We start from the raw sequence: 13,790 nt of genomic DNA on the forward strand, positions 1-13,790 counted from the left end.
ATACATGTAATCTAGAATAAAAGTGATCAATAGAAAATATATTTTTGAAGTTGGAAAATGGTCTTTTTGTGTGGCTGAAAATAAACTTGAATACAACATGAGCTGATTGGAAAAAGTTAATTTATGAAATCTGTATTGTATTGTGTTACAATATAGCACAAACAATCCATATCATGAAGAGTTACAGAATCAAATACACAATTTCATGTTTGAGACCTGTAGAGCAATGGAAGTCAGGGTGAATTTATTTCATTTCCCCCCACAAGGGAGCAGTATAGTACTAACACACAGACACACACACAGACACACACACACACACACACACACACACACACACACACACACACACACACACACACACACACACACACAATAGTACGACTTAAAACTTGTATTTTTTTGCATTAGAGTGACAAACAGAATAAGATTACTGTATGTCTATTGTACATAAGATACAGATGTATGTTGCATATTTCAAATAAAAATTAAAAATGAATGAACTGTTTGGGAAGGTTTCTTCACACATAATCATACATATTTTAATAAAGGGTGTTTTGATCATAGACAACATGTAAAAATATATATATTTACACTATAGACAAAAAATTCTAAATTAGATGACTGGTTAATTGCACATGTGGCCTTGTTTAATGTGGCATAACAATACCATTTTTCAGTAGAATGACTGTGAATAAATAGTCAATACAATACAATTGGGGTTTGTAAGGCAGAATACAGAATGATTTCTAGGCGTCCTTGTCAGAATTTGTATACTTGTCAGTTTCAGCACCCGATACAGAAAGAGATCTTTACATGGACGGTGGTGGAAGGAATTTGTTTTAATTCCTCTTCTTGCCCACGCTCAAGTAAGCCTTCTCGATTTCGATGTTGGCTGGACACGTCTGGTTGAACTCCTCTCTCTCGTAGGCGTTCTGGAGGTACCGCCACACCCCTGTGAACTGGGCCGGGATTTCAAAGTCACAGTACTTCTTGGAAGCAATCTATAAAGGAGGGGGAAAGACGATCAACATGTGATGTTTTCATGTATTTTGAGAAACATGAAATACACCAGGTTACATAATGATGCATTGTTGCATGAAGATAGGTATATCTTAAATCTGACAATATGCCAGATTTAAGTTCTTAAATCAGGCGTAGCAAGTTTGAACTCGGGCTTAGTTAGTTCTTAGCTAGCAACTAACTTTCCTAACTCTAAATAAATCATCATCTTACTCTGCAGCAGTCTTAATTAATTAATTAAAGTCTAAGACCAGTCTAAGGCTTAGCCTAGTATTACACCAGCAGGCTGATGTTTCTACGCCTGATCCATTTCAGGCGATTAGGACTATTCCTTTGCTTTGCTTCTTCCAGCTACCTGTGAGCAGTCATATATTATTGTATTATGATATACAGTAAGTCCTGCAGTTACTCAAAACAACATGTTATACTATAGGCTACCAGAAGATTAGACAAACGTGGATATTCTGCACAGTTCAGGTGCCAGCTGAAGTGACTGTCTCACCTTGATGACGTGCAGTTTGGGCAGTAGGTTGCAGTCGGCTAAGGTGAGGCGGTTGCCGTCCAGGAACTTCCTCTTGGAGACGGTGGAGCTCTCTCTGGAGTTGTGGTCGATCTCCTCGGGGAGCAGCGAGTTCAGGTAGAGGTCCAGACGGTGGAACTCCCGCAGCAGGTTCTTCTCATGGACTGGAAAGACAGAAACACAGGGACATGTAAAGATGCTGGTCTGTAGTGTTTTGCTATACAACTTTGCAATTCACTCCAGAAATCACATACTAAGTGAATATTTAATATAATTGTTTTATAATTTCATATCATCACAAAATTGAACATTGTATTATAGTAGTTTGAATTTTGTTTTTGGGTCTTCGCTGGGCTTTGTGACTGCTGCCTTGCTGATTCCTTTTGGTCATGACATAATTGATATGGAGACCAAGCCACCACCAACACCGGCAGTTCAGTGAAACATATATTTTGTATGGATTTACTTGTACATCTGCATAATTACATTAAAAGTTATAGAACACATTTAGGAGCATCATCAACAGGCATGAGTGAGGGGGTACTATTGACATGGCAAAACAGCTCAAGGTGTACATAAGACAAAAAAGGTTGGGAACCACTGGTTAATGTATTTGAAGTATTGGTTGAAACCAAACCTACAGCTGTTGTTTGGACTGTTCTTGATGAAAGCAGAGAACTTTGCAAAAATGTCAGCGCCCACGTCAAAGGACTCTTTGTTGAGCGGGCTGAGGTGAGGATACCTGGGGACGAGACAGGAGGAGCCTGGGAGTCAGCTTGTTTAAAGGGAATACGCTTCTAATTCACATTCCAGCATAATGTATGTAGGGCTAGTGATTATAAGGGCACAGTACCTGGGAGGGGCCAGTGTTTGTTCAAGAAACTCCTCAATTTTTATGAAGTCTGTTTTGAGGGTGCCGTTGTAGAGGAGGAAAGGAGGGTTGGTCCCGGGGGCGAGGTCCTTGAGCTCTGCTGGCTTCCTGGAGGACACAGAGCAAGATGGAGACAGGGCGGTGAGAGAGAAGGATAAGCATCTCGCTGATTTACTCAATCACAATCACTCAGTGGTGCCATGTCACACATGAGTACAATTGTTATCTAGCATGTCAAAACTGAGAGTGGCGTTCTGGATTCAGTGAATGCAGCGGTTATCTGGGCTGTCAAAATCAAATGCGGCATTCCGGATTAATGATTTCAACATTGGCTGTTGATTTAGTTAATAAAACACACAGGGTTGGGAGTGTTTGGCTATTTAAGGGCCCCATGCATGAATCACTCGATTATCAGCATCCTTTCAACATTCCCTGATCTTATTTGCTCACCAGTAAGCCCTGAGAAATTCACACAATAAAGGCTCAATTAAAAAAGGTGTTTGTCCGAAAGCAACACAGAGGCTCTTTGTAGGCTACGCTTTCAGATGCTTTGGGTTTACAAGCTCCTCCCTTCAACTCTGTTGCACCGCATGAGTAACGCCTCTATATTAACAGAAGAGAAATGGGTTGGCTTTCTGAAGAACATCTCAATTCTCCTAATAACGTCTTCACAGGGATCTTTGTGAAAGTCCCTGCAGCCAGATGGTCAGGAAGGGTGTGTGCAAGAGGAGGGGTGCTTACTTCCTCATGTCAACAGTGGTCACTGTGAACTTGACTCCTTTCAGCCATAGCACCATGAAGAGCCTTTGGCAGAAGGGGCAGTTTCCTACATTCTCTCCATCATGGCCAGCCTGAAAGACACAAAAAGCAAAGTAAGAAAGGTGTCAGGCTTCAGATGACAATGCAATTCACACACACACACACACACACACACACACACACACACACACACGCACGCACGCACACACACACACACACACACACACACACACACACACACACACACACACACACACACACACACACACACACACACACACACACACACACACACACCTCATGATCATGAGATAGCATGGCCTATTTTAGCCAATGAAGCAATCGCAATCTCCCGAATCGTCCTGTGCTGATGAACAAGTTAAACAACCTCCCTAATCTTCCTCTGCTAGTAAACAAAAGATATCTGGTGTGATAGGCGTGCCTGGGATATTTTAGGGATTTGTGGAGAGGGAGGAAAAGCAGGCATTGTGTTGGAGAGGAAGATAACACACACACACACACACACACACACACACACACACACACACACACACACACACACACACGCACACACACACAACGGCACAGTCGGGTGAAAACACCACCTGCCTGGGCTTCAGCATTGTTCTGATATGTTGTAAATAAGCTGTTTGTTTGTGACTGTGTGTTAATGTTATATTGACAGAGTGATCTGTATTGTCTCTATCTGTATCTGTATCTATGCCTTGTACTGTCCTTTCTGTGTGTGAGGTTCACTTGACCTATCATGTATCAGTAAACAGTGATATGTTAATTCTTTATATGTTTCTGCACTGATGTCACTGAAACACATTTGTTTTGTTATGGTATCTGGAGAATAAAATGATTCTCATGCTTTTGATAAGTGGAAAAGCTTAGTTTTTCCCCTCAAGACCGAGGCATTTTTCTCTATTTCAGTTTCAGTTTGTGTATGTAATAAACAAAAGTACATTTGTAAGGAAAAATAAGAATTCCTATGAGTGACTGTGTGTTCTCGTTAAAAAATTATATTTTTGAAACATGTGTGTGTGTGTGTGTTTGTTTATGTGTGTGCGCGTGTGTTTAAGTGTGTGGGTGTGTCTGGGTCAGGCTTGAGGCCAATATCTCCCTGCTCTCTGTGGGTGTGTGATGATAACTTTTCCTCTGCTGTCTGGTCTCACTGATAAAACCCTCTCTGACTCTATAGGGCTGCACACACATGGGCATCTGTAGCATCATGTGGTGTCTGTGGATGGTGCCCATCAAAGAGAGTTGTCCTCTGATTGATGACTGAATACACAGCAAAGTACTGTAGATCTCTGTCCTTTTACAATACTCAGTACTGATAAGCACACAGCAAATCTCAGTGTCTGTCTACATCTATTTTGTCAGATGACAGACAAAATGGGTATTTCATATTTTGATTATATGTAATCAGATTATTTGCAGCACATTTACAAATAATAGAGTGCAACTGGCTTTTGCTTCTTGTGTTAAAATCTACCTTCTTCTTGCCAGTTATTGGTTTGATTTATTCCAGATGATGTGAAAAAAGAATTGAGCTAATAGGAAGAATATTAAATTGACTGACCTTTATGAACAGCTCGATGCTTGGCTCTTTATCGGAGTCCTGTCGCAGTGCCATGTCGTCCCAAAAAGTTTTCCTTCCCCTCCAAGTCCAAATAACTTCTCCCCACAAGTGTCCACCTGAACCAAAGTCAGTGGCTCTCTGTAAAAATGCACAGGGCAGGAGTGGAAAGCGATAAGAGCAGCCTTGAGTAAGTGTACTTGACTGTTGCTCTGGAGTCAAGTGTGTCTCTGCTGATGTAGGCGCCAGAAGGAGGTGTGAGACCTTCCTGCTGCTGTGTTTTGTCTGAGCCCTCCTTGGTGACTATCGCTCTGAACACAAGTCAGGGGAGAGGGAGGATCCAGAGAATGGGCGGGGTACACGCTCTTATATACCCCGTGCCAAAAGCTAACAGGAGAGCTTAAAATAGGTCCTACTTACTGTATTCTGATATCACCATGTGACTCAAAACACACACAATTCATCTGGGACACACTCATTCTTACAGGTGAATGGGGTGTTTTAGATATGGATGATCATGGCATTATAGATTATAGGAATACTTTTCACCTCAACACTGTGCGTGTACAATACTACAAAGTGTCTACTGTGTATTGAAGGCCACAGGGAACCAGCAGAGACACCTAATATAATTTTGTGGCTAAAAAGTAGCTTTCAGTTCCACATCTGTTTAACTGAATATACACTTTGGTTAGAGGAATGTAATCAGAACGTGAACATATCAAGCTTATAAATTTTTCTTGTTCAGCCACACTGAACTTTCATACATTTTCTTTGTTTGATCAGAAACATTGAGATCTCCCCCCCACAGTATAATTAAAATGTACTTTTCCATGTTTCTATGCATTTGTAAGTGATAGGGCTCGTGGCCTCGCCCGGCCTGCAGCTCGCATATGCGCGCCTCGCCCGCAGCAGCCTCGCCCGCAGCTCAGCTGCTGCATGGCCTCGCCTTCCCCATTGGTACACGCGCAATGTCTCCCTCTCTCTCTCCCCCTCTCACCCTCAGTCCCCCCCCCCAGTCTCTCTCCCCCCCTCTCTCTCTCCCTCTCCCTCAGTCTCTCTTGTGTGTGTGTGTGTGTGTGTGTGTCACACACTGATGACATCATCAGTGATGTCACAATGACATGTATGGCATCACTGATGACATCATCACTGATGACATCATCACTGATGTAATCAGTGACATCATCACTGAACTATAGCCTCGTGTGTGTGAATTTATGACATCAGTGGGACAGACAGAGAAACAGCCCTAGCTCCCTTTTATATACTGATGATGATTCAGCTAAATGGTCCCTCAAAATGTATTTTATTTTTTAGTTTATTTAGCCTAGATTAGAAGTAGATACTTAGATTATTGTACTGTATAAATACAGACTATTGTCTTTAGGAGGTTGAAATTGGTCATGCAATGTTTTCTGCATTCAGATTATGTTTGTGTATGTAAAATTGGTCCAGCCTGGTATAGTCACCCTTCTGTAAAATAATAATGGAAATATGAGGGGATTGTAACAGGATATTGCATCAGGGTGAGGGAAGCCCCTACATGGCCCATGGTGAATAAAAAGGGAAGGAGGTGAGTTTTACTTTTAGCTGATAAAGTGTGAGACAGTATCAAGAAACAAAATGATTTGTGCTCAACAACCAAAGCTTTGTAGCCCTTTGCTCTTAAGGAATAAAAAATAAACATACTTTTTTCTAAGTATAGGTAATAATTAGTAAAGATGGCTGGGTAAATGAATGAATGAATAAATGAATGAATGGATATAGTTTACTTTCAACTTAGAACCACATGTCCCTTGGGGAGTTGGGCAGCAGTTCATTATGGTTTCGTTTATAGATAGATAGAGAAATAGGGGAAGGGAAAGTGAATAGCAAAATCCCCATACTTAAGTGTGGACATGCCTCAAGAAATAATCACCTTCACCATCTGAATGGGGTAAGACCATAATTATGCAAGAGCACCTCACAAGAGAATAAGAAAACAAACAGACACATGGGTCTACTACAATATCCTCTGATCTGGTCTTAATTATCTGACCAAGTGGATGATGGGAATTTACATCACTGAGAGGGAGGGTGGAAAACAAACAGTTCACACTGAAAACTCCCAACAAATCCTGGAACTTCAGTGAATAACAGTTGGCCAGCACAGTAAATGTAGCTCAGGCAAACACAGATGTAGAAAAGAAAGTCTCCTCCTTATTTTGCCTAGAAAGGCCGGGAAGTCATCACGGCTCAAGCTTTTGCAGCGATCAAATTCCAAATCTCCCTACTCACACATTCCCGTCAACTCTGTCTGCCTCTCCTCCACCTCCAACATAGTCATATCATGGAGTTATAAGGAAAAATTTGTCACTGTACTGACATTTCCTTTCGGATATGAATGGGATTTTACACTAATTTAAGGGCCTTTACGTTTATTTAATCATTGATAATAACCTCACCCTGTGTTCAGCGCTGCTGAACTTCTTGGCTTCTCATGTGTTATCTGTCAGTGTTTGGTTGGTATGACAACAACTGATCAGTGACTCAGGGTTGAGAAACAGCACTTCTGTAAACTGGAAATTAAGCTTCAAATCACAGCGTTTACGGTAAACTGAAACCAACTGTTGCCAGGCTACACTGAGACTGTAAAAAGTGATATGCTGGCAAAAAGAAACCACACTGGAAATGTGTAACTTGCCACTGACCTTCTCTCTTCCTCTTCCACAGGCCAAAAGGAAAGGCCCATCTCATGGAGATAGACAGCCGTATCGCCCCTGGACACACAGCAGCTGGAGGTCACCCCCTGGAAAGGAAAAAAGTGCCTTATCTCCATACACAGGACCTTCTCTGTTGACCAATGGGCCTGGCAGACTAATAAGAGTTGTGATTTTGCCATTACACACATACGTAAAGTCAAGATGTTATCCCACAAGCCATATAAAAACATTCCAGTGAACCTATGTAGATCTGCAATGGATTTAATCATTCAAAATTGAATATGGCTGTCTTTTGCAGCTTCTTTGATCTTTCGAAGTATAAATACAAAGTAAAGGTACAGTACGTGCATCCACAGGCAAACATGCAGTTACATACACGAACCCAACACTGGGGCTCAATTGTCAGCTCTTTTTAAAGCAGTGGACTGTCTTTTTATGGCTAAAGGGGGTGGCTGTTCCTTGGTCAACACAATGGCATCATTGACCCACTGACCGCTCTCTCCCAGCCAGTCAATAGCAAAACCAGTCTTTAGGATAAACCCTGGGGGTCTGTTATGCCGGATACGCACCATGACAGCCCCGTGGAGTTTCGGCAGGTCCGTCTGTCTCCTGGTTCTGTTTCTGGCTCTGAACACACACACCGCACACTCTGCTCGCGATTTCACTGGTAAGTGCAATTTGACATTCATAATTGCTTTAGTAGGGTGAAATCAAAACGCTGATCTGTCACATTTTGGCGGTGCAGCCTCTGTTAAGGAAGCTCCTGAAAGACAGTCAACGACATTCCCTCGTTTATCTCCTGTACATCCTGTGGTCTAAACAGCTGCTGCGGCTCATTCTGAGAGACTCAAATCAGGCTTAAGAAGCTGAACAGATTGTCCTCATCCTCACAGATCACCCAGAATAGGATCAGAGTGAACTATTTCAACAAAATCTTCAAGTTTTCCCGGACTGTGATACTTTCAAAGCAATAAATAAAATACAGTCAAGATTTAAGGACAGTATTTGGTGAACTGTGGATCATAAAGTAGGATGGACCACATATATTTTAAGATAATGATTATGAATAATATAATAAGAAATAATATACCGGTATATATATTTTTTTATTATATATATATAATTACACACACACACACACACACACACACACACACACACACACACACACACACACACATATATATATTTCATGGATTGATGAAGATAATGAATGAATGCTCTGACATGACAGACAGTCCTTGCAAGCGTGACTGAGGTAGCTTTTGTTCAAGACACATCAATCGTCAGCATTGCAGTGTATCTCTCCATCTGACCCTGGCAGATATCTCCATTTGTGTGCGACTAGGCCCAATAATAGTTCATTGTGAGTGAGCGCCTGGTACTGCCTCCCAGTCTCTCCCTGAAGCTGCAAGCTGCCTGTGTGGTGCACACAGCAGAACTGGCCAGGAAAACACACACACACGCACGCACGCACGCACGCACGCACGCACGCACGCACACACACACACACACACACACACACACACACACACACACACACACACACACACACACACACACACACACACACACACACACACACACACACACACACACACACACACACACACACACACACACACACACACACACACACGGGCCAAGGACAGGAAGCACAATGGGAGGGCAGTCTTAACTCACTGTCTGTTCCCTTGTCCCATGTGTTTGTATCTGTGGTCATAGTCCAAATATTGTCTTGGAGAGCTACAGTGTACACCCTGCGATGGGACACCGCCTACTTGTCAACCAGAGCTGGGCTGCAGGCAGTGGAAAATAATTCTCTAATAGGTCACACCATCCATCTTGCCAATATCGGAAGAGCTTCTACGTGCTGTGTTATTGAGAAATAGCCCTTGAGTCAGCCAATCATTTTCCGTTTGATAAAAAATAAAACAGATTTCAAGATTTTTTTTCATGCCGTAGGTCAAACTGCATCTACTTCATCAAATATGATTAAAATCGCTCGAGGGCGAACATCCAATCGTGAGATAAAGGACACATTAAGCCACTCCCCTTCAGATTAGGTAACAGGTGTTTGATTAGCGCCATATTGTTCACTTTCAATGGGATCATGTGCCCATTTTGACTTGGCGTCGGTGAGGCTGTGACTGTACGCCTGCACAATGCACAATTTGATGCTAAATTTGGTGCAGTCATTGTTTTTTTTCTCTTTCTTTCAAGGTTTTATTTTAATTCAGGACATGACACACTTCCCCAAATGAACCTTTACCCCCTAAATGTCCTAACAAGGCCAAGAAGATCTAGACAACATACAATTCATAAAAGCAATGAAATCTGCACTGCCTTGTATTGTCTTTCAGTGTACCTTCACACAATTTTGAAGAACCACACGGCTCACGCCTGTGACGGGGACATCCTCACTATCAAGTGTCCCTCCAGGACGTCTGTGGCTGTCCTATCAGCGTTCTATGGACGCCGCGTTCCCAGTCAGTACTTGTGTCCCTCTGCGAACACAAACACAACCGTGGAGGAGGAGAGCGAATGTGTTTCCCCGGTTGCTATTGAGGTATACAAGGCCGAAGTGAGGTGAATGTTACAGCACAGTCTGTGTTTAAGAAAAGAAAAGCAGTCTGTCTCTACCTCACACTCATCAAACACTTTCATGGGTGACTCACACAGTGGATGGAAGTCATCGTCACATGCTCTGTTTTCTTGGCCCTCGCAGAAAGTGGCGTCAGAATGTCAGGGTCGGCGGTCCTGCCACCTCCCTGTCATTAGTCCGGTGTTTGGACAAGATCCCTGCCCACTCACCAGCAAGTACCTCCTGGTCTCCTACAAGTGCCGACCAGGTAAACATAACATTCATTATGTGCATAGGTTTGCGGCCATTCATGAACTGAACTGAGAATGCACGGTGAATTCCAATTCGGTTCCTGGAGTTGGAATTGGAATGTCATCCAGCTCTATGGAAACACAATTGGAATTGAATTGGAGTGACAGGAAACAGAATTGAGTTCCATTGAATTCCATGAAACTCCACTTCAAAGAGGGGTACAGTATAGTCTTGACTTGCTAAACATTAGCCTATAAATCAAACATTATAAATCAAACATTATGAATCAAATAAAAGACAGTTAAGATAAATTAAATGCAATCACAATGTATGTATTACACTAGTTACATGTTATTCAGGATCAATTCTACATTTTCATTTGTTCTTGTCAGTATTGATAATATACTGTATGACACTAGGAGACCATTTACACCTGGCACTAACATGTATTTTCTGTGATCAGATTGCAATCGGACAGTGCTTGACCACATTCGCCTGATTTCATTTAGACCTGGCGTTAGCATGCATTTTGGGTGATCAGATTGCAATCTGATCACCCAAAATGTGTTGACACATTGCATTTACACTTGTGTTCAATGTGGTCACAATGTGTCCCTGACCACCTCCGGAGGTGGTTTGGCCAATCAGATCGCAATCCTTCTTCAATGAGTCTTGGGGGTGTTTACACCTGTACTTTCAAGTGGTCTAGCACTATCCAATTGCAATCTGATCACAGAAAATGCATGTTAGTGCCAGGTGTAAATGGCCTCTATTTGATCTCAGAAGTAGAATTTAGGTAAGATTATAGTAGATAAGAAAGAAAAACATGAAATTTCACAAAATGTCATTGATTTAAAGTTAACTTTCTGAAGTTACAAATCAATTCCAACTCTCAGTCCCCCCCACCCACCCAATTCCAATTCCTCAGGTGAATTAATGAGTTTATTCATAAATTGACCACTCAACCCAAGTGGATAATCATATGCAAGCGGTCAGGGTACTAACATTTTCAAGCCGTTAATTCTGCTTATTATTTGCTAAATGCTCATCAAAATACTCTTGTGTGTACTCGTGTGTGTGCGTACTTGTACCTTTTCAGAGCACCACCGCACAAGGTTGGTGTGTGAAAATGAGCGTCTCAGGCTGACGTGTAAGAATGACAGCGTCCTGGCCATCTACTCCGCCACGTTCGGACACCTGCTGCACGGCAGCCCCAACTGTCCCCAGGAGACTGTGCGGCACTCTGACATGGGTCTGAAACTGGGGGCTTGAGTGGCATCTAGTGGTGAAATAGTGGGACAAATATCAATTTATATAGACATGAGGGAAAATAACGGCTGTTCCTTATTCATCTAGTACACCTAGATAGAACATCAATATGAGTTATACTTAACAATTATACACTCACTAGATAAATTATATTCAGTGAAGCTAAGTTTTATTACAATTATAATGTTGTATATCTCAGTGTAGGATATTCTTCAGTTTATATATTTCTCATGAGAAATAAATTATTTATTTTGGTCAATCCTATTCATCACAGAGTGCCTTTCACCCTCGGCTCTGAGGAAGGTGTCACGCAGGTGTCACGGCAGGCCAAACTGCTCAGTATTGGCCGACACCCAAACCTTTGGGGACCCCTGCTTCCCTGGGACAAGGAAACACCTGCAAGTGTCCTTCACGTGTGGTGAGTGACAGATCATGGCAAGGTGGAAGTTGATGCTTGTGACTGAGGCGACACGGTCTCAAGTCCAAATCTTTCATGTGTCCTCCTTAGTGCCCCGATATCTTCTGGAGGACGTGGGCCGTGGGTCAACGGATCCTTTCATGATCTCGGACTACACTCACGGTAAGAGTACGGCAGAATATACATCGTTTTGAAAGCATGCAGACTTTCACTGGCGTCTGAGCCCGGACCCCTCTCACTTGCAGGAGGATGGTACACTGGCCCCACCTACAGGCCTCAAAATGTGCTCTTAACCAACTCTCTGGAGATCATTGAAAAAGTATTGGGTATGTGGATTGATGCCTGTCATACTCAGGCTGGGGTGGCCCCTAATAAACAAAATAGTTGCATGTACATGGCTTGTCAATATTGTAGTAGGTATATTTTGTCACACTAAACCTAATCTAAATAAATTGGGGCAGAGAGTCAGGATTGTAACAGCATGTTTTGGATGCAGAACTGCATTTGCTGCAATACTTGTTGAAGCTAGCTTGACCCATGACCCTTACATACTGTACATCTCCTCCAGGTCTCCCAGAGAGAGTGGCTCTGTACTTTGTGTCTGGCATCTGTGCCGGTCTGGTATTCCTGCTCTGTCTGTTCGGCCTGCGCTCCACAATAGTGAGGGATGTGAAGGAACTGGTTTCTGACCTGCGCACCGAGCTGAAGGCGTCTCGCAGACAACGCAAGGGGCTCATGGAGGACCTCTACGACGACGTCATCTCCGACACTTCCTCCTTCTGCCGCCTCACACAGGCCTACCGCACAGCAGACACGTTCAGTCCGTCCACCATGACAGTAGAGATGGTGGAGCGTGAGGTGGAGCAGGCGAGGGATCTGCCCAACGGAGACATGTGGCCGAATCGAGACTCCAGTCCTTATGCCATTCACAAGATTAAAACCTACAATACATGAGAAGTTAAATGTATTTGTGGAGCAGTTTCTAAAGCATCCTTCACTACAATACTGCAAATATTGACTGAAAATGGAAAGAGACATTATTTGATTTTTAATTAATTTAACTGTGCCTTCATATCAGTGTGTTTACATTCATGGCCGAGGTAATGTCATTGTCTATGAACAATTAGAGTAAAATACAACATGGAGGCCTGTTGTTCTCGGTTCATTACATCATTATAATTTGAATGCAATGCTATTTGATAAAATAATAACAGGGACAGGGTCCACTGATTCAGCCTCAATTGAATGCCTATTATATTGGCATATTTTGATTTGGGTATCTTGTAGGAATGTTATAGCTTATGTAAATTCCAGTGTTAAGTAATTTTAACGAATAAAAATGTGTGTTCAATCTGCAGTGGTGCCTGATTTATACGTTACCTCACAAAAAGACAGTAGGCCTACTGAAGGTACAAGACAAGGAAACTTAGTTTGCTTCTTAAATGGCATATGTGGCACACAACCCCAAGACCAGAGTAAACTGAGTTGGGAATGTTTTCCGCCCTGCCAACCTGCCACAGACTGCTGCCACCGTAAAATGCCACAGAGCACTGGCAAACTCCACCCTCTCGGGCTTACCGCCAACACAAAACATGCACATCTGTGACAAGAGGGAGCAGGAGGGGCCGAGGGGGATCTCGGAGCACTAGCAAACTCTTCTGTAGCCTAATAGTTAGCCAGTTATGTAGCTAGCTAACTAGCCGGATTGGACGCTTTTCCCTGACATTGAGAGTGAGAGAAGAGAAGGCTACATCTGAAGGTTCTGCAAGCTAACCAACTACTTTGATAATGATTTATTTGCTGCATT

The 13,790-nt window shown here is 42.7% G+C and overlaps 2 protein-coding genes across 2 annotated transcripts; one reads left to right on the plus strand and one right to left on the minus strand.

The window, feature by feature from the left end:
* Nucleotides 1–182: 182 nt before the first annotated feature.
* clic2 (chloride intracellular channel 2) lies at nt 183–5,060 on the minus strand. The gene is made up of 6 exons (XM_083651613.1): nt 4,759–5,060; nt 3,153–3,262; nt 2,394–2,519; nt 2,182–2,282; nt 1,523–1,704; nt 183–1,001 (listed from the first exon to the last, which is right to left on the minus strand). The coding sequence occupies exons 1-6, from the start codon at nt 4,810–4,812 to the stop codon at nt 840–842; spliced, it is 735 nt and encodes a 244-aa protein (XP_083507739.1). The 5' UTR covers nt 4,813–5,060; the 3' UTR covers nt 183–839.
* A 2,970-nt stretch (nt 5,061–8,030) lies between these two features.
* Nucleotides 8,031–12,937, plus strand: LOC310790161 (protein eva-1 homolog C; the record flags this gene model as incomplete). Its single annotated transcript, XM_083651838.1, has 8 exons — nt 8,031–8,127; nt 9,824–10,029; nt 10,189–10,312; nt 11,396–11,548; nt 11,840–11,983; nt 12,074–12,145; nt 12,229–12,309; nt 12,552–12,937. 8 exons carry the CDS (start codon nt 8,031–8,033, stop codon nt 12,935–12,937), a joined length of 1,263 nt encoding a protein of 420 aa, XP_083507964.1.
* Between the last annotated feature and the right edge of the window lie 853 nt (nt 12,938–13,790).

This window comes from Poromitra crassiceps, assembly GCF_964638095.1.
Source record: "Poromitra crassiceps genome assembly, chromosome: 15".
In the NCBI taxonomy this organism is placed as follows: domain Eukaryota; kingdom Metazoa; phylum Chordata; class Actinopteri; order Beryciformes; family Melamphaidae; genus Poromitra; species Poromitra crassiceps.

Bases quoted from the DNA above. Each gene is read 5' to 3' on its own strand.
- clic2 (XM_083651613.1), bottom strand. From the start codon at position 4,812: ATGGCACTGCGACAGGACTCCGATAAAGAGCCAAGCATCGAGCTGTTC. The intron at 2,283-2,393 runs GTACTGTGCCCT...TCTCGTCCCCAG, and splicing joins CAAACACTGGCCCCTCCCAG to GTATCCTCACCTCAGCCCGC. The intron at 1,002-1,522 runs GTGAGACAGTCA...CCTCCTTTATAG, and splicing joins CCAAACTGCACGTCATCAAG to ATTGCTTCCAAGAAGTACTG.